General features: G+C 45.0%; 1 protein-coding gene across 1 annotated transcript in view; it reads left to right on the top strand.

Annotated features, from left to right (window-relative positions):
* The window catches only part of LOC138452784 (WAP four-disulfide core domain protein 3-like), a 238,655-nt gene that overhangs the window by 202,945 nt on the left and 7,777 nt on the right, over positions 1-27,933 (top strand). The window contains exon 6 of the mRNA XM_069605125.1: positions 25,746-25,892. Within this exon, the coding sequence (XP_069461226.1) occupies positions 25,746-25,892 (147 nt within the window). The remainder of the gene's footprint in view (positions 1-25,745; positions 25,893-27,933) is intronic.

The following is a 27,933-nucleotide window of genomic DNA, read 5'->3' as shown; positions in this document are numbered from 1 at the left end:
TGTCTCATCCGTCATCTTTGCGGGAGAGTTGAATTGCTTGGGGAAGTCTGCACATAATTCTAGACTCAAGGCATGGAATTATTTCATCAAGTCACAAAATCTCCAAATGCCGAATGGAACATTTGCAGATGATATACCTCCAAGACCAACATGGCATAGAGGAACGTCGACAGCAATCGGACTATATGTATGTTAGTCAAGAAACGATCGCTGATGTAAGTAAAATTTCCACTCAGCTGACAACTCTGAGATACCACAATTGTCTACTTATGAATTGGCAGATAAATGAGTTCCTGCCAAATCTAAGAGACAACTGTTCAGCAAGTATGGTCACAGTAAATAGTGGAGGTAACAGACTACGATGGTCTGAAAATTCCTTGAAAAGGTTTAATCATTTCTATGCTCTGGAGGTAACCAAAGCAACTAAGGAGCAGCATGATGAAATTGTGTACCATGATCTCATGCAACTATTCCAACCCAAGGTGAACAAATGTTTAGTTTCTAAGTTACAAACGTTACACGCATATAACAAACCGGTACAAGCAGCCAAAACCATTTATCTTTTTAATAAACGAAAGAGCATGAAACTATCACTCAGTATTAGGCATAAAAACTGGTTACAACGTTACAAAGCTTCAATACACCAGAATGATGGTGTTTCTATGCTAAGGGCTTTAGCTGGGAAGAACACAGCTCAAATGTGGGCAATTCTTAATCAATCCACTGCTGGACACCAACTCAGATATCAGAACACAGCTCAAATTTGGGCAATTCTTAATCCACAACTGGACACCAACTCAAATATCAATCTAAAAATGTTAATGAGCAAGCCTGGATCAAGTATTACACAGATCTATTCAAACACCCAACATGCAAAAACAATACTAATGCAGAGTGTTCTGTTGATACATTTACATTGGACTTTGATAGAGAAGATATTGAATATTATATAAATGGAGCAAGTCAATCACGCGCTGCAGGACGCAATGGTTTATCAAACTACACTCTGAAACAACATCCTAAATTATGGTCGGAAATATTGTATACTATGTTTTCTAATATCATTCAAACACAAAAAATCCCGAAGTCATGGAAACAGATTATACTCCCGATTTATAAAAAGGGGGATATATCAAACCAGCAAATTACAGGCCATTTGCCTTGTTGGATTCCCCGGGGAAAACATTCAACCGAATTGTTCTCAGGGACTTAAATAGGTGGGCAACAGATCTAGGGAAAAGAGACCCATTTCAAACAGGTCTAATCTCAGGATTGGGAACATCCCCAAACATCATGACGCTGAATATTCTGAGATCCCAATTTGCCATCCGGAAACAACCACTATATCTCGCACTTGTTGACTTCCAGGTGGCATTTGACTCTGTTAATCGCGAGATGCTATATGACAAATTGGTTCAGTATGGCTGTCCCTCCTCGCTAATTTCCATCATCAAGCAGCTGCATACCAGTACAACTCTACAAATCAGACTCACGATAGAAGGTTTATTATATGCATTCATTTTGACCGAACAAGGCCTTAAACAGGTTTTCATTTCGGCCTCCTTTTTGTTTAACCTGTTTGTTCTTGATCTGGGCGAGCATCTAATGAACTCTATAAATGATGCGCCAAAAATGGGTGGACAAAGAATTGCATGGATGTTATATGCAGATGATTTGATTTTGTTATCCCAAACACCCAGTGGATTGCAAAATGTACTGAATGAATTATCAAGGTATTCTATAGATAACAATCTCTAATCAATCTAGAAAAAACCCAAATAGTTGCCTGTCATCGCAATAAGTCCATTTCTCAAAAAAGTTATAGTTGGCACTTGCAGACTGTGCCATTAATGAATGTTTCTGAATACAAGTACCTGGGTTTAATGGTGTACAATGTACGCTCAGATGTGTCTTATATTTCAAAGTTGAATTCAAAATTGCAAAACTTGAAGTCTCAAGCAAACATTCTGACATCTAAATTTGGGAAATTTTCATGCAAACATACTATGATGTTTTAACAAAATAAGGTGGTACCGATCTTGCTATATGGAGCTGAAACCAAATTACCTTTAAAACACACATTCTGTGATGTATGTGAGGGCAGGTTCTGGAAATCTGTGTTGAAATTGCTAAAGTGCACTCCATTACCCATAATCCGTTTTGAACTAGGTCTTATATCCCTATCTGCTCAACTGTTATGGAAAATGTGCAACTTGTTTCGCAAATGTTTATTAGGCCTCGGAACAAAGAACATCTTGTGTGCTCTTGCTCATCATCTAATCAACTAGGACCATTTCTTTCCTGCTCAGTGGCGAAACCATGTATTAAATGTACTGTCAGACGTGCATATAAATTAAGCTATTGCTCACAAATCCAAATCGTGCGAACATGAAAATGTGTCACGCCCTCTCACACGACCTTTCCCTCTTCACACCTCTCCTCCTCAGGCGCCTCTCGCCGTAATATTTCCCATTCACACCACCAGCAGGGAAAACACGGCAGGCGGAATACCATGTTGGGCGGATCTGCCTCGTTTCGCCCTTTTCCGCGTTGGCGTCTGCCATGGCGCCTCTTGCACAGCCGGCAACGTCAGAATACCAGGAAGTGCCGGCAGCTCCAATCGCTGGCCACGTTGCGCTCCATGCAACGTACGCGAGCAGTCACGTGATACGTCACGTGATAACACTCGTCCCTTCAAAAGAAGCCGGCAAACAAGACTCTTTGCTTCACAGCTACTTCAACTTCTACGGAGGACTGTCATGCATTACCCTTGCTCTTGTTTGCTTCGACCTTGGAACTCTTTTCGGATTTGCTATTGGATTACCCTTGGATTTTGGCGTGCTCTCTGATTTTCTGGACATCCGACCCCTGTTATACTCTGGACTTGCTCTTGGATTGCCCTTCTGTTTTGCAACCTTCGGATTGCTTCAAGCCTTGCTACAGATCTTGCCACACTCCACGAGGTACTGGGAAGGAGTGCCTATTACATCATTCCAGCTTGTCGTGGATTTCCTTGCGTAGGTTTTCTACCTACATTCCATCTCTATTAGGTAAGCTGGTGTCACTGCATCTTGTTTAACTCTTTCTATCAATTGCCCATTGCCATTGTAGAGTATATTCCTGATTATAACCTTTTGCCTTACAGTACTCAGGGGTCCTTCCGGCGTTCTCAATACCAGGCTGACGACAACACTCCTTCCTGTGGCCTCAAAGATTGCTCGGGCAGTGTTTATATTCTGCTCGAGCGGTACTTGGGGACGGAGGCATTTTATAACTGCACGACCATCAAGTCGGACCCATCAAGTTAGAACAGACTGTGAAGCCTTATGGTCGTCCAGTTATGGATGTTTCAGCCGTGGACCCTGTGACTGCTTTAATGCAAGCAGTGACATCGCTTAGGACAGATATGGCAGTTGCTACCACTGCCCTCCGCACTGATTTAGCCTCTACCACCACTGCACTGAACCATCGTCTTGATGCCATGCAAAGCACCCGACATCCCTTACCTGCTGACGCTGAGTTCGGCGATGCTGCCTCATCCCAAAACACCCCCATCACTCCACTTACTTTGCCAGTCCCGTCTGTGGTGGTTCAGACTCCATTTCCTCTAGCAGCCCCTGAGAGGTACCAGGGAGATCCTTTGAAATATCGCACTTTTATAAATCAGTGCAAACTACATTTCTTATGCCGTCCTCAAGCTTTCTCTGATCCAGTCTCTAAAGCGGCTTTTCTACTCTCCCATTTTTCGGGTGTAGCAGCCACATGGGCTAATCCGTTTTTGGAGAGCAATCATCCCGCTCTGTACGATTTCGAATTATTGACTCAAGAAATGGCTAAGGTTTTTGACACTAGATATAAAGCCCAATCCAGAGACATGGAGCTCTTATATCTCACTCAAGGTCGACCTACTCTCATTGAGTATATTACCAAGTTTAATCAACTCGCCACCGAGACTTCATGGCCAGAGAATAAGAAGGCAGTGATCTATTATCGGGGTCTGTGTGGTTCCATGAAGGATGCTTTGTCTGTAGTGCCCTCCCTTCCCTCACTTTATCTTGATCTGGTAGATTTAACCTTGCAAATCGACGCCAGGCGGGCAGAACGTAAGGGGGAAGCAGGGATATCCCAGAGCTCACCTTCAACCTCATCTAGCACCTTACCTGAACCCATGCAGATCGGCGGGGTACGCAGTCCTATTACACATGCCGAACGGGAGCGCAGGAGGGCAGACAACGCTTGCTACTACTGCGGACTCAATGGGCACTTTGTAAAGGAGTGTCCCCGTCGACCAAGAAACAAAGCTCCGGGTTTTCCGAAGACTCGCCCTTGAGATCAGGGGTTGGGGCGAGTCCTATACCTAATACCTCTGATCTTGCTTTTGGTCCCGTTCGACCTGTGGTGGTGCAAGCTTCCTTAAACCTAGCTGCAGGAGTTTCCCATGCAATACAAATAGTGATCGACTCTGGTGCTACTGGTTGCTTTATAGACATAGCGCTAGCCAATGCTCTAAACTTACCTCTGGTCCAAAAGAAACACCCCGAACCAGTTCATGCAGTAGATGGGACGTCATTAACCTCTGGACCGATCTTACACCAGACAGCCCCTTTGGAATTAGTCATACAGGAAGTCCATAGAGAGACCATGTCTTTTGACCTCATAGCTACGCCTCAGTTTGGTGTTATCCTGGGCATTCCTTGGCTAAAGAGGCATAATCCTTTGATTAACTGGGGTACAGGTCAGGTACTCTTTGAATCCGAAACGTGTCAATACTACTGCCTGCTTGAGACACCTCAGGTTTCCAGTCCCGCAGACATCCTAGGGATAGTCGCTTCATTAGACATAGAAGACAGGTCCGATTCCCCAGACACACACATGATAGGGGCGGTCACAAATAACATACCTCCTGAGTATTATGGATTTCGGGCAGTGTTTGACAAAGGCTCTGCAGAAGGCCTTCCTCCACATCGATCTTACGACTGCCCCATTGATTTAATCCCAGACGCCCCTATCCCAAAGGGGCGGATATACTCCTTAACCCAAACAGAGGAGCGAGTCCTTCAGGATTACATACAGCAGGCTCTGCGTCTAGGTCATATTCGCCCATCAACCTCTCCAGCTGCAAGTCCCATCTTCTTTGTGGCAAAGAAGGAAGGGGATCTCCGTCCCTGCATTGATTACAGGCGTTTGAACGCCATCACAGTAAAAAACCGCTATCCTATTCCTCTTATTACCCCGTTGTTGGACAAACTTACTCATGCCACAATTTACACCAAATTGGATCTACGGGGTGCATACAATCTCATACGCATACAAGAGGGAGACGAATGGAAGACGGCTTTCTGCTCACGACAAGGGCTGTTTGAGTATACAGTTATGCCGTTTGGTCTCTGTAATGCTCCTGCTACGTTCCAGCGCTTCATGGATGACATATTTGGCGATATCCTGAACACATACGTAGTAGTGTATTTAGATGACATATTGGTCTTCTCTTCCTCTCTCGATGAACACATCAAACATGTCAAGGAAGTGTTGTTACGTTTGCAAGCCAATGCACTATTTGCTAAACCTGAAAAGTGTATTTTCCATACCAGTCAGGTTGAGTTCTTGGGGTTCCATATCTCTCCTGGAGGCCTCTCCATGAATCAGTCCAAAGTTCGGGCAATAAACGATTGGCCAATTCCGACCACACTCAAGCAATTAGTCATTTTTGGGTTTTGCCAACTTTTACCGACGGTTCATAGCTGGGTTTTCTTCTATTGTAGCACCACTCACTGCGCTCACTAGTCCTTCAGTCCCCTATGTCTGGTCCGAAAAACAACAAAATGCTTTCGATTCTCTGAAAAGTATGTTCACTACTGCTCCGGTGTTACAACACCCTGACCCTGAACTCCCGTTTGTCCTTGAGGCAGACGCATCCTCTTATGCACTTGGAGCTGTACTGTCCCAGCCATGTCCTGCCACTGGTCGGCTACATCCGGTGGCATTTCACTCTCGCAAGTTCACAACAAGTGAATTACACTACACAGTCACAGAAAAAGAACTATTGGCCATTAAGGACGCCTTACAGACCTGGAGACATCACCTTCTAGGAGCAAAACACCAGACGGTGGTGTTCTCAGACCATAAGAATCTCCAAGACCTTGCCTCCTTGAAATGTACCAATAGTCGACAAGTACGTTGGCATCTTTTCTTTGCTGCGTTCGACTTCGTGGTCAAACATAGACCTGGTGTAGGGCATGGGAAAGCAGACGCCCTGTCTCGTTCTCCTGGGGGGGAAGTTCTACCATCCTTCTCTGAAACCTTGTTGAGTGTGTCTCACGTAGTTTGTGTTTGCACACCATCACCTTCATTGCAGTCCACCATACGACAATGGGTCTCCCGATATCCACAGTCACTAACAGAATGGGATCCCGTTATGCAGGATGGGCTGCCCTTTGTACATGGGAAGCTTTTTCTTCCCACGAGTGAAACCACCAGGAATTTGGCGTTGGAATGGTCTCATGATGCTGCCATTAATGGTCACCCCGGGCAGCATCGTACCCTGGAATTACTCAAACGATGGTGTTGGTGGCCGGCTATGAAACGAGACGTACAGAATTATGTCAATACCTGTCCAATCTGTGCTCAGGGCAAGTCACGTAGGGGCCGGCCTTTGGGTCTTCTTCCTCTCCCGGTTCCTCCACGTCCCTGGCACACGGTCTCAATGGACTTAATTACTGATTTGCCATGCACACAGGGTTTCGATACTATATGGGTTGTTGTCGACTCCTATACCAAAATGGCTCGTTTTGTACCATGTAAGGGAGTACCCTCAGCCCCGGTTTTGGCCAGGCATTTCTTTAAGTCTGTCTTCTGTCTCTTTGGCCTGCCTCATGTTTTGGTGTCCGATCGAGGCACACAGTTCACCTCTCGTTTCTGGCGGGCTCTCACCTCTCTGTTGGGAATTGATGCTCATTATTCCTCTGCTTACCATCCAGAGAGTGACGGGCAGACTGAGAGGGTTAACCAGTCATTGGAGCAATACCTACGTTGCCTAACGTTACAATATCAGGACACTTGGCTTAATTTATTGCATCTTGCCGAATTTGCTTATAACAACTCTTTGCATTCTGCTACTGGTTTTTCGCCATTCTTCGCTCTCTATGGCCAACATCCTCGTACTCTTCCTCTGCCAGATTACTCCTCTTCTGATACCCCCGCTGCCTCGGCCTGCGCTAGGGATTTAGTGTCAGTACATGCCCAGACTTTGATCCATTTGCGTGAGGCCCAATCTTCCATGAAATCCACAGCTGACAGGAAGAGGGCGGATGCTCCTGCGTACAAGGTGGGGGACAGGGTTTGGCTCTCCACTCGTCATTTACACATTCCTGGTTGTCGCAAAATTCTCCCTCGCTTTGTGGGTCCTTAGAAGGTGGCCAAGGTTCTGAATCCGGTGGCTATGCGTCTGGCGGTTCCTCCTGCTTGGCGAATCCACCCAGTTTTCCATGTCTCCCTGCTTAAGCCCTGCCCTGGTCCTACCCGATTAGTTGCCCCTCCTGCTCCGGTCTCTGTCTCTTCCCCTGATGTTTTTGAGGTCCAGGGAATACTGGGTTCCCGTATACACAGGGGTGGGCTACAATATCTGGTGGATTGGCGGGGTTATGGCCCTGAAGATCGCTCCTGGGTTGCTGCTCGAGATGTTCACGCTTCTCGCCTGGTGGCCAAGTTTCATCGAGAGCATCCTTCTAGCCCACGCGGTCGTGGGCCTTTGAGGGGGGGCTCTGTCACGCCCTCTCACACGACCTTTCCCTCTTCACACCTCTCCTCCTCAGGCGCCTCTCGCCGTAGTATTTCCCATTCACACCACCAGCAGGGAAAACACGGCAGGCGGAATACCATGTTGGGCGGATCTGCCTCGTTTCGCCCTTTTCCGCGTTGGCGTCTGCCATGGCGCCTCTTGCACAGCCGGCAACGTCAGAATACCAGGAAGTGCCGGCAGCTCCAATCGCTGGCCACGTTGCGCTCCATGCAACGTACGCGAGCAGTCACGTGATACGTCACGTGATACCACTCGCCCCTTCAAAAGAAGCGGCAAACAAGACTCTTTGCTTCACAGCTACTTCAACTTCTACGGAGGACTGTCACGCATTACCCTTGCTCTTGTTTGCTTCGACCTTGGAACTCTTTTCGGATTTGCTATTGGATTACCCTTGGATTTTGGCCTGCTCTCTGATTTTCTGGACATCCGACCCCTGTTATACTCTGGACTTGCTCTTGGATTGCCCTTCTGTTTTGCAACCTTCGGATTGCTTCAAGCCTTGCTACAGATCTTGCCACACTCCACGAGGTACTGGGAAGGAGTGCCTATTACATCATTCCAGCTTGCCGTGGATTTCCTTGCGTAGGTTTTCTACCTACATTCCATCTCTATTAGGTAAGCTGGTGTCACTGCATCTTGTTTAACTCTTTCTATCAATTGCCCATTGCCATTGTAGAGTATATTCCTGATTATAACCTTTTGCCTTACAGTACTCAGGGGTCCTTCCGGCGTTCTCAATACCAGGCTGACGACAACACTCCTTCCTGTGGCCTCAAAGATTGCTCGGGCAGTGTTTATATTCTGCTCGAGCGGTACTTGGGGACGGAGGCATTTTATAACTGCACGACCATCAAGTCGGACCCATCAAGTTAGAACAAAATGTTTCAGCATGACTGGATTTGTAATAGAGCTAAATGTTGCACCTACAAAGATTTCAACGGCCAACTGTTTGTTTCATGGACGATTATTTGTTAAAATGCCCTTCCTCTCATATTAGACAACAGTACATGCGATTTAGATTGAACCTATTACCAACGGCAGAAATATTGGTAAGAAGGGGTCACCTTCCAAAATATTCAAGTCATTGTCGATTTTGTCTTAATGAGAAACATCTAGAAACACTAGCGCATCTGGTTGTCATCTGCCCAGAACTAACCTCAATAAGAAAACACTACTTTTAAGGTCTATTATCTGTATATACTCCAATGACTGAAGACAAAGTTTGGTTTGCATTCTTTACTAGCAGGAAACTGGCAATTAGAATTGCTGTAGTACAATACTTAGAAAACATATTATCATTGGTCAATATTGAAACTAGTCAGTAATTAAGCTACTGACTACAATGACAAATGATACAGAACATATTTTGTCTTGTGTGATAAATCTTGAAGAATTTTTAGTTTTAGTGGAGCTTTAAGAAAAAATACCCAAAGCTTATTTTTGTATTTAATAGGTACTTTGATCTTTGTTTATTTCACTTTTAATTGTTAATACTGTTTGTGAACAATGTATGCATTATATATATTATGTGATTGTATCCTTTTCTTTTCTATGAATTATTTGAAAGGTTGTTTTACAACCAACCAAATAAAATAAAAACACACTCTTTGTCCTCTGCTGAAGTCTGCCCTGTTGGGTCCACCTTTTGCCAGTAAAGACTTCAGCTCAGGATGTTCAACAGGGTCAAGATCCAACCAGAGTAAGATCTTCTTCCAGATCTGATTCCTCAGTTTCTGGTTGAACCACACAGGGTTGGACCTCACACTCAGCCTCAGCTGGTGGAGCTTTGGACAATCTCGGTGTGGGCACAGGGGTGCTTGCTGTTTTCTTGCTGGCAGACTTGGTTTTCCCCTTCGTCTCTTTTTGTCTTGCAATAGCAGTAAGTCAGTCCTGTGGACTTGGGGGTGGTAGTTTCTTCTATCAAGTCCCCAGGAGAGCCTCTCAAGGTTATCTCCCTTGTAGGCCTTGTGAGCTCCTGCTTCCTCTTGCTGGGAGGTCTGGGGGTACTAAACACAACTCCAAGAGTTTTCAGGTCATTACCCAGCAGAGCTCTCCCAGGTACTTCACTCTGCACACTAACAGGTATTCTGACAGTCATGTCATTGCACTGGATGAGAGCTGTTAAATGGGGAACCATTTGCACAGGGCCTCCAGCTACCTTGGTTAGGTATTTGGGTGCCTTATCAAAATCCCTTACCTTAAATCCAGTGTCTCTGATGGCAGGAGTCTCCTGACAATTCACAAGAACACTATCTTTATAACACTTTTTAGTATTATCTGGGATTGAGTTATAGACTTCTAAATTCTGTTGTTTCCAAAGACCCAAGGACACTAAAGAAACACTAGCTGAGACTTTCATGGGTTCATCAGCCAGTAACTGAAAGTTTCCACTTGTCATAGGTACTTCTTCCACCTCGGAGAAGGCTAAGGAGACAGTGCGGACCCCTGAAGGTTTACCCTTACATTTGGGATCCCGTTTCGCATGGTCAGTAGCTTCACAAACAAAACATTTACCAAATTTCCTATTGAATGGAGGCTTGCTCTGACCTCCACCTAGTTTAGCACCAGATGGTACACTAGCCTGATTCTGTTTCCCTTGTGGCTTACCCTGGTTCTTTTTGGGGCCCTCTTTTGGATTGGAATTATTGGAATTCTCTGTGTTATCTTTCTTTGGCTGCTTTTCCTCATCCTCCTTCTGAGTTGCCCCAGAATCCTTGTGAGTAGCCCTGTTGGCAACCCACAAGTCAGCAGCCTTAGCTAACTTCTTAGGATCTATCTCCTTTGAATCAGCCATGTGCTGTCTAAGCTCAGGAGAGCAGGCATCATAAATTGACTCCAACATAACAAGATTCCTCAAACCTTCATAAGTGTTCACTTTGTAACCCTTAACCCAACCATCTAAGTTTTTCAAACAGTCACACACCCAGGTAGCCCAAGGGATACCATCATGCTTTTTGAGGGTCCTAAACTCTTAGGGTACTGGGAAGGGGCCTTCCCAAATCTAGCTATCAAACTAGCTCCTCACACTCATAATCCTGTTTATCCGCATCCCGCAACTCCATTACAACATCACTTGCAACAAGGGGGGTCCTAGAGAAAAGCCAAGGAATCAACTGATTCCCTGAGATACCCCGAATCCCATGATTGTATTCAAACATTGCTAACCAATCCAAAACATCAAGTTTAGTCTCATATACCAATCATTTCCTTTGGCCCTTCTGACCCACTCCCCAGACTTTGTTTTTCCACTAACTTAGCAACCAGTTCAGATTTTATTCCTTTACCAGAGAGACTTCTTTCTCTACACATAGTTCTCAAAACCTCAGCATTGTAGTTTAAGAGACTCTCTTCACTGTAGAATTCCATATTTGACACAAGTTTTTAGATTATAGAATTCTGTGGTGTTTAGCCTTGTGGTTACTTGACCCAAGTTAATAGCAGCAGTTTAAGTATAATCTCTATACTTAAAAATCCCACAGCTGTACATCAGTGTTATGCAGAATCCTCTGCAGTACCCTTAGGGAACACTACAGACAATTAAGTCTACAAGATGCAGTACAATTTCACCTTTGGTACAAGCCTGTACTACACAGTTATAGTGGTAGCAGTAGCGGAGCAGCCAGACTTATCTCAAGAGCAAATGAGCAGTAATAGGAATTACACAAAGGACTACAATTACTGTGACTCAAGCAAGCATTGACTCAAGATGTCTGGTTAAAAAATATAAGTACATTTATCTTTAAACCATCTGTTCACAAAATACTTGACTTCTATTACACAAAACCACACTCTAAAATATACTACATTTAACCAATTCCTTTGGTTCCGGTCAATTCAAGGTAAGTACTTTAGGATTTGACAGACCGGTGCTGTGAACCAAAAGGCATTATCGTGGGTTAAAAGCGCTTACTTTTTGACAGTAATGACAGTTCGGTCTTACAAAAGAAAAGCGTACCCGCGGAGAGAATTTTAACCATAGTCAAAACACATTTAGCACATTGAATAAAAACCAAGGCAAAGGGGATAAACATCATAGGCAATACATTTGTCAAGGCACATGAATCACAGGATGTATTCTCAGAGAGAGTTGAAGTCAATAGGCCTGCACCAGTGTGAACTGGAGCAGGGCTCTGTTGTCGAGGATCACACAATTAGAACAGTTTGAGATTAACGTTGCCAGGAGTACTTGGATATCGTCAAAGGGAGGCAAAAGTTATAAGAGGGAAGGAAGAAAGGGCAAGCCTTCGGTAAGGAAAAGGGTTCACCCCGATTCCTCAAGGTCAGATGTAGAGAATGACCAAATGGACACAGTACCTTATTCGAATGAAGAAAGCTGGTTCCAGGACAGTTGTTCCAGGTAGTTTCTGCAGACTCACGGTTCCTGGAGCTTCAGTCGTGGAGACAAGACGGACGATGCCTGGAGCGATCTGCACTACCCAGGGATGAGGCCAGCAGCAGCAAAGCAACAGTGAATAAAAGGTGCACTCCTTTAAAACAGGAGAGGGCTCTTCTGATGGCTATACGGACCACTACAGCTCCGTGCAGCAATTTCGACCCAGGAGAGGATTCTCTGGCTGTAGAAAGGTGAGCTGGTTGATCCCACCAGGCTCAAGGGAAGAAGACTCCTGACTGGATCTTCTCTGTCGTTAAAGGGTAGATAGCTCAGGACTGCAGCAGGGCTTCACCAGGACTCGGGAGTTGCAGCAGCTGTCTTCTTCTCCACTTCTCTTTGGTTCTTGTAGTACCAGTGGCAACTCTGACTTCCAGCCCAAGAGTCCTGCCTTTTATGCCAAAATCCCCCATTCACACAGCCTGGCTGACAATCAAACAGCAGGGGGGTTGTCCAGCCCGGAAAACCACCTCAGCCAATGGACACAAAGTGCGACTTGGGTCTCCAAGGAGACCCTGTGCAGGGGGTTACCAGACCCCTCCCTCACATTCAGCCCACCTAGACACCCAGACACCAAAGAAGGGCTTCTTCGTAGAAGCCCGCCAAAGGACGGCAAACAAAGAAGGCAAACATGGTTTGCCGCGCAAAGTAAAACACAAGAAGTATATTAACAAAACGAAATGGTGATTAAACCCGACAGGAGCCAAACGAAAAATTATTTGGTCAAGCAGGTTTATGTTCGAGGCTAATACAATAGCCTAAAACTGTACCACGTTTATATAGTATAATCGCGGTAGAAAAGTTCGGGTAGATACCACTGCCACCAGCCAAGTCTTATGGCCTCATTACACGGAAGGCGGTAAGGGTTAACGGTCACCGGTAATGCTACTGGTGACCGTTAACCCTTACCGCCTTATTACGAGGTCCCTTTGCGGGTTGGTACTTTAACGGCTGCTTTTAGCAGGCGTTAAAAAACAAACCCGCAAAGGGACCTTGGTGCTAATTACGGTACCGCAATTTGCGGTACCGTAATTAGCGCCTTCCCCATTCCCATTATGCCCTATGGGGGCAAAAATGGGAATGGGGAAGGGCCTTGGTGAATGGGGAATTACCGCCCCCGCTCACCTTGGAGCAGGGCGGTAATTCCGCCATCCACCAAGGCGGACACAGTAAAATACCGTCGGCAACCATGGCGCTAATAGCGCCATGGTTACTGCCTACCGTGTCATGAGGCCCTTAGTGTTAAAGGAGCGAAGCAAGGCTCCAGGAGGTAAAGACAAAAAAGGATCAGAGTTCACCCTTTCCAATACTCCATGTAAGATGGTGTGTACTGGGTATGTAGGTTAAATGACTACATAAAGTAAATGGCAACTTTACCTGTTTTTGGGGGACAGTAGTCAGCCCCAGAAAAATGGAGTCAGTGGGAAGTCTTAGAGACAACCCTGTTTTACTGCACTGAAGGTGCTGTGTAACACACACAAGAAGTTGGGCTCGTGGGGTGGTGTGGCTCCAGAGCCCAAGATCACACAAAAAGTAGAAATACACATGGCAAAACACATGTAAGAGTTGGAAAAAGGTTCACACTCTTACCAAGTGGGAAAAATGAACCCCAGAAATCCAGCAAAGCTGCCGAGGGACTCACTAGGTAAGGGAAATTAGCCATAAATGAGAATTCTCCCTAACAGCTGCATTCAGGCATTCCTACAGACGAAGCACAGGGGAGTTTCGGGAACCTCCCTCACGTCCTGCCCTTCCTTACACACTGGAACTAGAGGCGGGTTTCAGTACTGAAGCCCGCCAAAGGCAAAATGAACAAAAGGCTCAAACCCGTCTCAACGCACACAGTAAAACCCATGAAAGACCTCACAAACACAAAACGGTGAAAAAAGAAGACCAAGGCCATTTTGACACAATGGTCACCCCTGGGTGCTATACTGCAGCTGAGGATTTAGCCTGTGGTAAAAAAGCACAATGGTAGGAACATTAAACCACTGCCAGCAGGCATTTAAAGTAGTGAGGGTAACATAAAAAATGTTACATGAATATGTAGGAAAAGGGGCTACTATGTAACTCCCAGCGCTCAACATAAGATGGTGTGTGCTGGGCCTACAGAAACGGTAAGTAAAGTGATTTTCACTTTACTATTCTTGGGAACAGTAGTTCACCCAAGAAAAGGTATTTAAACCTTATTAATTCTAAAGGATTTCTCTGTGATACTGCACTGAAGGTGCTGTGTCACGATACAAAAGGTAGATGCCTAGGGAGTTTGTCAGACTGCAAAAGCAAAGTAAACACATAATCCAAATCATGTCAAAACACATGTGAGTGAGAACAAGGGCTTACTCACTCCAGGATTAATATTAAAAGTCCTAAAGTCCAGCAAAAGAGCTGGGGGTCTCGAAGGTTGAAGGGAATTAGCACAGAAATGAGAATTTCCCTCATAACAGTGATGTGAAATGCGCACATAAAAAGCTGAAAAAATATCATGTATCAGTGGTTCTCACTGGGGTCATGTGCTGGATGGCATGTGGTAGTGTGCCACTTCTCCAGCCAGTGTGGAAGCTTTCTGGGCAGAAGTGAAGAGGGGGTTTCACAGATTTGGAACACTCTGTCATCAACAGTTGTTTCAGTGTTGTGTTGTAAAACACATGTGCCGGAAATGGCACAGGGACTGCTTGCTTGCCTGTCCACTGGATATTTCCTGGTCGTGTGTGGGGGTAGAGACTCCCTTTAGTATCGAGAGGCACCTCAGATGTTAAATGTTTGCAATGATTGCGTGTGTGGCCCTGACAGGATCCTCAGGTGTACAACATGCGCTAGTATATAAGAGCTGTGTGAAGAGAATCAAGGTTAGGGAGCTATGCAAGGTGTTTCCCCGCAAGTGTGCACTGCTGTGCCTGTGGTTTGGGCCGCAAAGGCAAGATGTTACCGTGTTTGTGGCGAAGAGAATATAAGAATACCAAACACGTGTTGGAACCTATGCCGTGGGCCTCCCTGAATTTCGTGTGTGGCTAAGGAGAAGAAATAAAGTCCCTGCTTTGCTCACCAGCATTGCCCTGCCTTTCCCCAAGTAAGTTCTGAGTGCTTCCTCCCTTAATTGAAGAAAGTGCCACACGGCCACTCCTACATATAAGAAAGGTGAATACCATTATTCACATATTCAGAAAGGTTAATTATAAAAATACAGAAGACATACTTGAAACCTCATGCAATCATCTTATGAAGGGAGGGCTGTCACTAGGTTTTTCAGTCAGTATGAAATCACAAAAAGCACAAGTCACAAATTCTGGGCATGCAGGCTAAGCTCATCTGACCTAAGAAACCATTCTGTCTGTTCATTCAGGCCCTGCATATGTGATATGAGGCACTGTCCATCTCTGCTCAGTGCTGGCAAGTCGTAGGTCATAGTCAGTAGTCCATATATAGTGGGGTACCAATTCAATCACCCAATGACCAACCAAAGTTATCTTCAGTATGATTCATTTGAATTATATGCATTACTGAGTGAGTGTCTTACACCTGACATGTGATTGGTGCTCACTTATATTCATGTGTATGGGCATTTGGTTTTCTGCATGTATTTCTTTAGACAGTCGAGTTCACCGTTTTATGGTCATGCTGTTGTTAAAAGTTTCTTGCTTTGGTTGATAACATGAATTGACCAAATGATCCATAACATTGTGAGACCTTTATGTTAATTGGTCTTGTACGGCACACTCCTGCCACATGGGTGGTCTCTTGGCGCTCTGGCAGATCTGGAATTAAAGGCAGGGATTGTTAGTAGGATGGAGTGGGAAAAGCTCAAGTGCTTTGATATGCTGTTGGTAGCTTCGGTTTGGTGACACTGGTCACTATGTGCTGGTTTGCTATCTTTGTTAGTAGTTGTAGACTTGCAGTGATTGTGGGTTTGTGTGCATTTTATGATGGTTTGGTTTCTTGTTAATGTGTGTAGTCCATAATGGTTTGTAAAGGTCCAGTGGTTTGTTGCAGTAGAGGTATGCTGCATAAAGTTATGTATTTTAGAGCGAGTCAGAATACATTTTGGGAGTTTGTCTAGCTCCTGTGGCATACTTCCTTCTGATAGAAACCTTTTGATTCAAAGCATCCATTGAAAAGCTAACTTACTAAATTAGGCTAGATGCGAGGTAGGACTAACTTACACAACTGGGCTAGATGTGATTGTGACGAATCAACTTCTGGGGCACTAGTGGTCCAGGGATGAATATCGGTTTCTAAACCATCAATCAGCTCCACACCTCTAGTACAACAGAAGGGATCCGAGCAGATTGAAAACACAAGTAAATTATAAACCTCCTTGACCAATTTGGTAATGTGGGCAGAATGGCAGGCTTATCTCCGCAAGGTTGTGGATCGTTGGTTATTTGCAACACAGCGCAAATACAATTATTATCCAGTAATAAAAGGGACTGTCCAGTCAAGGTTATATAAATATATCTACTTTATTATTAAAACAGACAGTTCTAGCACACTACAAAATACAACCCACCCTCTAAAGGAACACAGAGGACAAGCAGTTTCACAGAGGATAGGGATGCACTCTGGATACTGACAGGAGTGTAGTAGGTAAAACAATCAGTCTTAACTGTTAAGGTTATTTTACTTCAGCACCAGGGAGCAAGGGATCATAATTGTCACTAGGGTCCTTCGGAGAAGGACCAGGGGGGCAGAACCACAATGTACCAGGTGCTTGAGATGATCTTGATGCTTGACAGCATCGAGTTGGTTCCAGGATGCTTTGTAGCTCCTGTGACAAAGTTCAAGACAGGAGACAGCTGCGGGTATCAGGTGGCAGGCAGTTAGGCAAGCGAGGCTGGACAGATGGCTGCAGGCTGGCCTACACAGTGACTCACGGTCAAGAATCGTCTTCTCTGTGCTGCTTGGTTGAACCTGGAATGCTGGTTGAGGCGTCTCGGATGGCTTCAGTGACTGCAGTGTGACAACAGTCAGTGGTGCAGCCAGTCGCGGTTCGAGGGCTTGAATGCCTCAAAAAAAATATGCATAAAAGATGGACGATGGTTGATGCTTGTTGTGACACTTCTCCTAGCTTCTTGGCAGGGCTCGTGCCGTCCTTTAAGGTGGACGGCCCAAAGCTGAGGTGAGTGTTTGCAGGCAACAGCCTTGTCCTTTGGTCAGAGACTCTCTGGCACTTCCCACCTAGGAAGCTTTGGGCAGAACCTAGTAGGGCATATTGTGTGCTGGCTGGGTACTAGTTGGTCCTCTGAGGTCAGTATCTCCCTCTGTTTCCTGTGAGATGTTTATGGGAGGGATCTTGCTTCCCCCTTGGAAATTCTGGCCTTCCTTCACTGGCAGAAGCTGTAAGGCAGACTGTACCTTTAGCCAGGGTCCAAATGAGCCCTTCTTCTTACTCCTTTCAAAGTCGTCAGATGATCTGCCAGAAGACGGGATCAATACTATTTTCTAGCCAAATGGGCCCCAGTGATTGGTACAGGCTAAGCATACCTTAATTAATCAATCCTGGCTCTCCACTCTCAATCTTCTGTTATGCGTGAGGTCATAACCAGAGTGGTTTGCAAAAGGAAAGGTAAGGGCTGACTGTTGTGGATCAAAGTGTCTCTCTGGTTTATGGAGTTCTCTGTGGCTCCTGATTACAGCCCAGGTCTCCCTTGAAGTTTGTGGCGAGAACAGACTTCTTGTCTCCATCAATTCACAGACTTCTCCCCTATGAAAAGAGGGTCCCTTTGCAGGGGTTGCCTAATGTAAACAGTTTTCCCAGACATTCCATTCACTGCCCTTCATACAGAGGGATGGGAGCTAGCTTCAAGTTGACACATTGCATATCAAAGAGATGGTGGTTTCCTGTCCCCTTTTGTCAGTTCTGTGATCAGACCTCCCGCAGGCCTGCTTCAATTAACTCTCATCAGTATGCGCTGCCACCAGCAGAACATTTGAAAATAGACAGGCAGATCCATGGAGTCTTTGATATTTAATTAGACTGGCCATGGCAGGAGGAAGGTGTTGCCTTACCCCTTCCTGAGATGCTTTGATGTACCCATGGCCATCACATTCCGGCTGAACATGACAGGAGGACCGCACCTGTAGGCTGTGTCCACCCAGAGTACATGTGACTATGTGTTTGTTGTGCGGCGAGCATAGCAAAATGTCTGCAGTTTAGACCCACACATTTTCTGAGGTTGCTCTCCCATTATTCAGTTTCTTTAAAAAAATCAAAAAAGCCCAGGCGAGTGCACACCTGCCATGCGAGTGGTTGTATTCCTCACAGTGAGGTAGAGATAAGTTACACCATTAGGCTAGATGGGTGGTAGGGCTAACTTACACAATTGGGCTAAATGTGAGGTAGAGCTAACTTACTGATGTGAGGCATGGCTAACTTAGACAACTGCGCTAGATGCGAGGTATGATATGATATGGCATTTGTAACGTGCATATACACAAGTGTTTCAGGGCACGATGAGGCAAGGAAGGGGGAACTGCAGGAGGACAGAGACAACGATCTTACTAGGCCAGTGACTATGAGATTGTGCAAGTGCAGGGGAGGGGAAATGTAGCCTCACAGGTAGGAGCAGGAAGAGGGCCATTGTAGGCCAGCCAGAGAGTGACAGGAAAGGAGGGTTCAAGTGTGCTGATGAGGGGAATCTCTGACTTACTGACATTAAGGCAGAGATCATTGGCGGCACACCACTCCTGGATAGCAGACAGTCAGAGATGCGAGAAGGAGAAGAGGTGGCAGAGTGGAGCCTGAAAAAGAGCGGAGTGTCATCTGCATAGCACTGAAAGTTGGAGAAGAGAGCGGCAATGCGGTGGGCGAGAGGTGCCATGTATTGGTTGAACAGCCAGGGGAAGAGGCTAGACCCCTGGGGGACACCACAGGTAGAGAGTGAGATGGAGGAAAGGAAGGGCCCAAGTTGGACCTGGGGGGGGTCGATCAGAGAGGAACAGGGTCAGCCTGGCCAGGGCCTGATTGGTGATCACCAAGTTATCACAGAGATGATTGAGCAGGATGGCATGGTTGACCGTGTCAAAAGCAGAGGAGAGATAGAGTAAGATGAGGACATAGGGGAGATTAGAATCAAGGTTAGAGATTAGGTCTTCAAGGATGTTCAGGAGAGCAGTTTCAGTGCTTCTGGCTGCTCTGGCGCTTCTGGCTGGACTGATGGTCTGACAACCAACAGATTCAGTGTGAAGATTAAGCAGGGAGATGGCCAGCTTTTCCAGGAGTTTGCCCAGGAAAGGAGTGATGGAGATTGGGCGATAGTTAGCCGAGCAGGAGGGATCGGCTGAGGGTTTCTTGAGAAGAGGGTGCACAAGAGAGTGTTTCAGGAGGGAAGGAAAGGCTCCAGTGGCGAAGGAGTGATTGCAGAAGTCAGCCAGGGCAGGAGCAAGGGTGTCAATGTGGTCCTTTATGGTGTTGGAAGAACAGGGAAGATCCTGTTTTGACAAGACTTTCATAGGTCGGACTTGTCTAGAAACTTTGTCAGGGGAGAACAGAGGAAAATAAGAGAAAGAGGGAGAAGAGGTGGCAAGAGGTAGAAGAGAGGGTAGAGGGAAGAGGAGGAAAGGATGAGAGGATGGACAGGATGTCCTGTGTTTTAGAGATGAAATGAGAATCCAGGGCCTTGCTGAGGTCCTGGGAGGGGACAAGAGAGGTAGAGACTGCAGCAGTATTGGCCAGCTCCTTGTAGATTGTAAAGGTTTATATTGACATTTTCGAATGTCACAATTTCGAATGCCTTTTTCTCGAATGAAAAATGCCGGGAGAAAAATGTTGAATGTTTATTTTTGTTTTATTTTGTTTTAATGGGGGGTTCCACCAATAACCCCCTGTGTTTTTTATTGCCCTTTTTTACTAACTAAACCCAAAAAAACACATAAAATAAAAAATATATATATTCGACATTTTTATTTGACATTTTTATTTCGACAAAAATACATTCAAAATTGTTCATTCAAAATTGTTGATTCGAAATTTGAACTGGATACCGATTTTAAAGACTTCGGCCCAGTTGTTAGATGCCACAGAGACGCAGGCTTGGATATGGGGTCTCTTGTTAGTGTAGATTGAGCGATAGTTAGACCTTGGAGGTAGGGCTAACTTACACAATTGGGCTAGATGCGAGGTAGGGCTAATTTACACAATTAGACTAGATGCGAGATAGGGCTAACAAACAATTGGGTAAGATGCAAGGTAGAGCTAACTTACATAATAAGGCTAGATGTGACGTAGGGCTAACTTACACAATTGGGCAAGATGCAAGGCAGGGCTAACTTACACAATTGGGCAAGATGCAAGGCAGGGCTAACTTACACCATTGGGCTAGATGTAAGGTAGGGCTAATTTACACAATTGGGCTAGATGTGAGGTAGGGCTAACTTACACCATTGGGCTAGATGTGAGGTAGGGCTAACTTACACCATTGGGCTAGATGTCAGGTACGGCTTGCTTACACAATTGAGCTAGATGCGAGGTAGGGCTAACTTACACAATTGTACTGGATGTGAGTTAGAGCTAACTTACACAATTAAGCTAGATACGAGGTAGCGATAACTTACAAAATTGGGCAAGATGCGAGGTAGAGCAAACTTACACAATTAGGCTATATGCGAAGTAGGGCTAATTTGGCAAGATCCGAGGTAGGGCTAACTTACACAATTGTGTTAGATGCAAGGTAGGGCTAACTTACACAATTGGGCTAGATGCGAGGTAGGGCTAACTTACACAATTAGGCTAGATGTGCGGTAGGGCTAACTTACACAATTAGGCTAGAGGTGAGATACGGCTAACTTACACAATTGGGCTAGAAAAGGTAGGTATATGGTAATTAGGTAATAAGATAATAAGACTGGTAGGGGTTTACTGCAGTACAGTAATGGCTGTACCCCCTGCTCAGAGCACACTTACCTTCTCATTCGCTGTAGGTTGTCTGCGGCAGATGTCGCCGGCGAACAGGGGCAAACTGCAAAATGAGCTGCCCAGAGGGAGGTGCCCTTCACTGTAGCCCTTAGATGGCTGCCTGGGTAGTGTTGCCCTGTGGAGCCACAGAAAAGGGAGGTCATGGTCACGAGGGCCGTGGGACAGGGCCAATCAGGGCTAATGGAGACAGAGCAGTGAGGGAAACCAGGCCGACAACAACAAGTGCGAGAATCCAAGAGCACCAAGTGAATCACAATACTAAACATGCAGAATGCAAAGAAATTAGCAGCTCAAACCTACCTGAGCGCGGGCAGCAAGTAAAATGGAGTGCAAGTCATAGAAATTATGTTTAAAAGCACAAGAGTGCTGCGAAGGCTCTTCTGGTCATGATGGGCAATCAAAGGTATTAAAACATCATGTAAGTCGGTGTCTATTTCTTTTCAACACTATTCATGTTGGAATTTAAATATAGTAATACAAAACAACATTTGTGAAATCTCAGTGATGTTTTGAGTACCAAAAAACATGTTACTTAGGGTACATTCTGGGGTCTGCAACCTACTGCTCTCGAGATGTTTTAGACTACAACTGCCATGATCCCAAACTATTGACGATGCTGGCTAAGGCTGATGGTGATTGCAGTCCAAACATCTGGAGATCCAAAAGTTGCAGATCCCCCTGTTAGATACTAATTCTGATGTTTCTTTAGATATCTGTTTGCGTGCACTCTTGTTTCAGAGGGATGGCATCTGTCAAATAATTAGCTGAAGAGGAACCACCCTTGCATATCTTTAACAGTTGGCTATGGGGCAAATTGTGCTGATAGACTTGAGCTGGCATAATGCAATTTTATGAAAAAAACTGCATGTGAGAATGCCCTGTTTGTGTCTGATGTCAAGGACCAGAAGATGTGAAAGACAGACACCTGGACATGGTGCAGTGATCACATATTTTAGGCTTGGTTGACTCAGTTGTTCAAAGGAGATTTGCCTGACATTTCGGTGCTGGACTGCCCTTGAGGGCGGGACAAAGACTGATGTGCAAATGGATATTCCTCCTTTGTGAAAAGTAGAATGAGGAAAAGGCGATGCCTGCGGACTCTCAAAGTGGGGCAACACATAGAACAGGTTATCATGCCATGTTCTTCGAAGAGAGGGGTGCCTGCTACCTTCTTTGTATTTTTGCAAGGAACTTGGGGTTGGTCACCCTAAAACGGGAGGTCATGGTCACGAGGGCCGTGGGACAGGACCAATTTGGGCTAATGGAGGCAGAGCAGTGAGGGAAACCAGGCCAGCAACAACAGGTGCTATAATCCAATTACTTGGGGGAACCCAGGCATGGACCCCTTGCTCACTGTGGACAGAGAGGCACAGCTCCACCTCACTGATGAGGCCCAACAAGGCTGAAATATGTGTCTGGGGTTGCTGTTGGTACTCTTGTTCAGAGGAGAATTGCCTAATATTTTGGTGCTGGACTGCCCCAGGGCAGGACAAAGACTGCTATGCAGGGGTATTTCTTCTCTGTGAAAGGGACAGTGAGCTATAGACTTGGTTGAGACTCTCCCAGGGGCCATCCACCCAAGAACAGGTCAATGGCCTGTGTTTGTGTTGGTAGAGAGACTCCCAGAACCCCCTTTGTTTTGCATTTTAAGTAACTTTGGGTCTCATCCTAAGTTACCAGGGGGAATCAAGACGTGGACCCCTTGCTCACTGTTCTCGCAGAGGCACAGCTACATCTCACTGATGATGCCCAATAGGGCTGAAACATGTGTATGGGGTTACTGTTGGTACTCTTGTTCAGAGGAGAATTGCCTAGCATTTCAATGCTGCACTGCCACTGGGCAGGACAAAGACTGATATGCAGGGGTATTTCTTCTCTGTGAAAGAGACAGTGAGCTAAAGACTTGGTTAAGACTCTCCAAGGGGTCCTCCACCCAAGAACAGGTCAATGGGCTGTGTTCGTGCTGGTAGAGAGACTCCCAGAACCCCCTTTGTTTTGCATATTAAGTAACTTTGGGTGTCACCCTAAGTTACCAGTAGAATCCAGACGTGGACCCCTTGCTCAATGTTCTCAGAGTGGCACAGCTCCACCTCACTGATGATGCCCAACAAGGCTGAACCACGTGCATGGGGTTGCTGTTGGTACTCTTGTTCAGAGGAGGCTTGCCTGATATTTTGGTGCTGGGCTGCCCTTCTAGGCGGGAAACATTAAGTTAAATTCCATTCCTATGCTGATGATACTCAGATATTCTTTTGGGTTGAGAGACTGGAGGATACCTTTGAATTGGTAGAACACTATCTAAAGGAGGTGGAGGCTTCGATGTGTGCAAACCTGTTGCTGCTAAATGCAATAAGACTGAGGTGGCATTATGTGGCTCGCAACATCAGTTGCAACACAATGGGAAGTGGGGTTCAGGTTAGTGCAAACGTACAATCTGTGTTCTACACCCTACGAATGTTAGGACAGATTCTACCATTCGTAGCAGACAAAGACCGGGCAACAGTAGTGGGAATTTTCATTAATTCACATTTGGACTATGGGAATTCTTTGCTGACCGGAATATCGGCTACCCAATTACGGAGACTACAAGTAGCCCAAACTGCGGCTGTTAGATTGGTGTTTAGGGTGACAAAATCATCCCCTTTTTCTGGTCTAAGGAGATCATTAAATTGGCTAGCAGTGAAAGAGCGTATACATTTTAAAATCCTCTGCGTTATTTTCAAATGTGTCAATCAATTAGCACCTAGCTACTTGTCGGATAAAATTATGTTATATATCCCAGGTCACCAACTGCGTTCGTGTGATAAGATGCTACTACAGGAGCCACGATCAAGGTAGTGGAATAAAAGAGAACGGAGATTCGGAGTTTATGGCCCTAAACTCTGGAACAGGCTCCCCAGAGCCATTCCAGAACTTAACATGCTTATTACATTCCGGTAGGCTCTGAAGACCCATTGTTCCGTTAGGAACAATGAGGTTTAGTTATATGCCTGCAAAATTTCTGAACTGATAGCAGTCAATGACGGTTGATTTATTACACCTGCGCCCAAATACGATTAATTTCGTCAGGTGGGTGTTGCAAATAAATAAAAATCAAAATCAAGACTTATATGCAAATGGTATACCTCCTTTGTGAAAAGTACAGTGAGCAAAAAGCGCTGGTTGCGGGTTTTCAAAGTAGAAAAAAAAACACAGGAACAGGTTATCATGCCATGTTCTTCCTAGAAAGGGGCGCCTGCAACCTTTTTTGTTGTTTTTAATTGATGCCATAAATATGATGGAAATAATACACGAAAAGTCTGACTCCATGGCTGTTCCTTTATGCTATGCTGCTGGTAGAGCATTTTATAAAAACAGAAAGTGTTGCTCATGCATTCAAGGACACATTTAATCTGGATACTGGATATAGGGAAGTGGCTCGCAGTGCATTCTTGTTGTGCTGTATCTCTGGTGCCCGGCGAGGATGTATATATATAAGGCTCCAACATCCAATGTAACCATGATATTTAAAGAGGTTTGAAAGGTATGTCTTCCACTACGTTAATCAGTGGTAGGGTGTCCTTCAAGTAGGTTTCAGTTGTAGCACACAAACATTGTAGAAACGTGTCTTTATATTGACTTAGTGGTCAGATAGAAACTACTGGTCTTCCTGGGGGCGAGATGGAGCTTTTATTTAATTTAAGTGAAATGCAAAATGATGGTACAGAGGGTTTGGTATGATTAAGGATGTGCTTCCGGGCTGAAAGTAATCACTTCCCTGATTCATTCCTTGATAACTGCTGTAGATCTGCTATTAATGTCCTATAGTGGCCTACATCTGCTAGCGGCATTGTGGCCATATTCTCAAACTCGTCATTGTGATATGGAAACCTTTGCTAAAAATATCTGTTTGTCCCAGGAATTCAATTCTCTACCCCTTTTAGAGCAATAAAACTGAAATTATTTTGCTCATTATTATTTTATGTTTTATTTATTGATCGGTTTGTATTAAACCTTTCAATATGCGATACCCAAAGATGTTGTTTATAGGACTGGCGAGGTTACCTTGGAATTGGGCTGTTTGGCTAAGCTTTTTGTGGTCCGTCGATGGGTAGCACACATGTTTCAGGTTTAGGAGTGTTTTCTTCCAGGAATTCAATTTTGGATAGGATAGTGGGAATGTGCTCACCTTGACAGAGGGAGGTCCACCACTCTGTGGCATTGAGGGTTGCGCTTGCCAAGACAAGTTTGCCAAGGTGCTTAGTTTTGCTCTCGCATAGCGCTTTGCATTCTGTTACCAGATGGAATAGTGACTCTGTGGTGGCCCCATCCTTGCAGAACAGGCAACATGGCGTGTATTTCGTTTTGCTCATTAAGGTCTTGAATGTCACAAGACCTCAAAAAGGCCTCTCCTAACCTAAACCTTTTCCACACACATTTCAGAAATTCTCAAAGCCTTGAGCAACCTCCCATAAGAGGAGATAAAAGCAGTGGAATGTCTTGATGGCAAAAGTGAGGGGTATTTTAATAGCCCCTGCTGTTATCGAGCTCATAGGCTTAGGATACTGAAAAATATGTTAGAGGAATGGATTGTTTTATTCAAGTTGCAGCTAATGATTCACCGAGTGATGCTGTTAATTATCACCCTTCTGCATTCTTATTTCCAGAGAGACCCGGTACCTGCCCCAAGCCAGACAACTTGTGCGATGTTTTTCCAGTGTATACCTCCTGCACCTGTGATTTCGAGTGTGCAAAAGGGCAAAAGTGCTGTTGGAAATCCTGTAGCATTGAATGTACTGATCTCATCATGCCAGGTACAGTAGCAGTAGTAAGGGGACTGCACAGGGATGGACTGAGAACCAAATGGGTCCTTGGAAATGTTTTTCAAAGTGGCCCCATATTACACTGTGCATGTGAATGTAGTGAGCAATGTTAAACCCTCTAAGTGAGATGTGGGGGTTCTCCACCAAAGAAAACTGGCAAAAATGGCTCTAAATAGTGACTTCAAAGACTATTTGCCCCTATAGAGGGATTACAAAGTAGTTACACATGACACAAAATGGATATTTAATAGAAACATTGTAATGTAAGCTGTATAACCAATGCTTTGATTGAAAGGGATCCGGGGGGTGAGGTGACATGGAAGGGAGTGACATGGAAGGAAGTGGTGGGATGAATGGGAGGGAGAGTGTAAGAGGAGTAGGAAAACAAGGCACCCACTAAAAAGCGGCCTAAGGTGTAGAGGCTCGCCAGGATCTCACCCAGAGTTCCCCATAGGCCAGTCCACCTCTCGGACTGTTCAGTGTATACACAGATCATGTGACTTGGTCTATGAGTGCCTGGAATCTTGAGGAGAAATGCACTATATACAAGAAGCATCTGCAAAGAAAATAGTATTCACTTGTGTGGTTATATTAAGGTGTTCTGATGAGTGACAGTGTGTCACCTTATGACAACTTCAAGGCAATTACCCTATCTGTGTCTCATAAAACCAATATCGACAACAATTATAGTGAGAAAGAAAAAAAAATACTAATTCACAACTCACTGTCACACTGCATTCACACTCATCAATTCAATCTTTAAGTGCTTTGTACTTTCTAACATCAAAATGATCTTAATCAAAGCAAGAGCCTTATGGCATTATAGTGATGTTGTTCTAAATCAAACATGTCTCTGCACTGATATACAGAATTCAAAAAATTCACACATCACATACAATTCCAAATACAGCCTGCCCAACAAGTTGCGTTCCTAATCAACTGGGTCATGAATTACAGGAACTTCTTATCTGAAAGTCTGTTGCACAGTAGGGTACTTTCAATTCTACACCTTTATTCTCTTAAGTCCACCATCAAGTCTGGTTTTAGGACTCTGCTTCCAGTTCACAAAAAATTGCTTATTCAATCTGGTGACGCCACTGACTTGTATGCGTTCCTGACATCTGTACACTATATTTGCTTGTCAGCTTCGGGAACCATTCACTTTACTTCCCTGTAAACAGACAATAATTACTAAAGGGTTAATAAATAATGGCAAAAGTGGATACCATGTTATTTGGGCAAAGTCATGAGCAGAGAGACGAGGATTTAACAAGCAGCTCTTAGGAGGGAATAGCAGGGCCTCTGGGGTCATGCACAGTTAGGGAAGATGAGGGAGGAGAGAGGAAATTAGATTTGTTTACTCAGAGAATTTGGCAGAGTTAAGAGCATTAGTGAAGGTAAGAAGAGTTTCTTTGTAGGCCATACATTTGGTGGGGAAGAGATCTTTGTGCTAATAAGTTGGGGCGCATGGTAGTCCTCAGTGGTTCAGTGCCTGAGGGGATTAATGATTGAGGAAGCTGAGGGTTAAAGGAGTGAGCAGGACAGTGATTGTTGAAGGTGATAGGCAGTGTGGTGTTTAACTCAGTAAAGTTAAGCTCAGTATAGCAGGCAAGTGGAGGAGGGAGAGCTTGGTGGGAGAGCTTATCTTGACCCATGCAAGGGACCCATGCAGGGGACCATAGAGTCAGGTTTACATTTCTGTTTGGTGATAGAGGAGGGAAAGGTTGGAATTCATCAGTGTGTGGGCAGAAGGGGAGATGTCAATATAGAGATCTGGAGAGTCAAGTATGGAGGATGGCAATATTAACTAGGGTATAGGTAGTGTGGTTGTGGAGGGTGAATAACAAGTGGGTATAAGGGGTGGAGTCCAGTTGTAGCTTGTGATCCAGGTCCATGCTAGAGAGAATTATGTCACCCATTATGACAGCAGGGACGTTAGTTGGGAGGGTTTCAAGCAGAAGGTTAAAGGCAGAGAAGAGGTTAAGTGAGCTAGTAGTGGGTATATGAGGATAGTTCGATGGATGGGAGCCAG

The sequence above is a fragment of the Ambystoma mexicanum genome, chromosome 4p (genome assembly GCF_040938575.1).
Source record: "Ambystoma mexicanum isolate Mex_15411 chromosome 4p, UKY_AmexF1_1, whole genome shotgun sequence".
Lineage (NCBI taxonomy): Eukaryota > Metazoa > Chordata > Amphibia > Caudata > Ambystomatidae > Ambystoma > Ambystoma mexicanum.
Note: the sequence above shows the minus strand (reverse complement) of the source record. Positions and strands in the feature narration are given on the sequence as shown.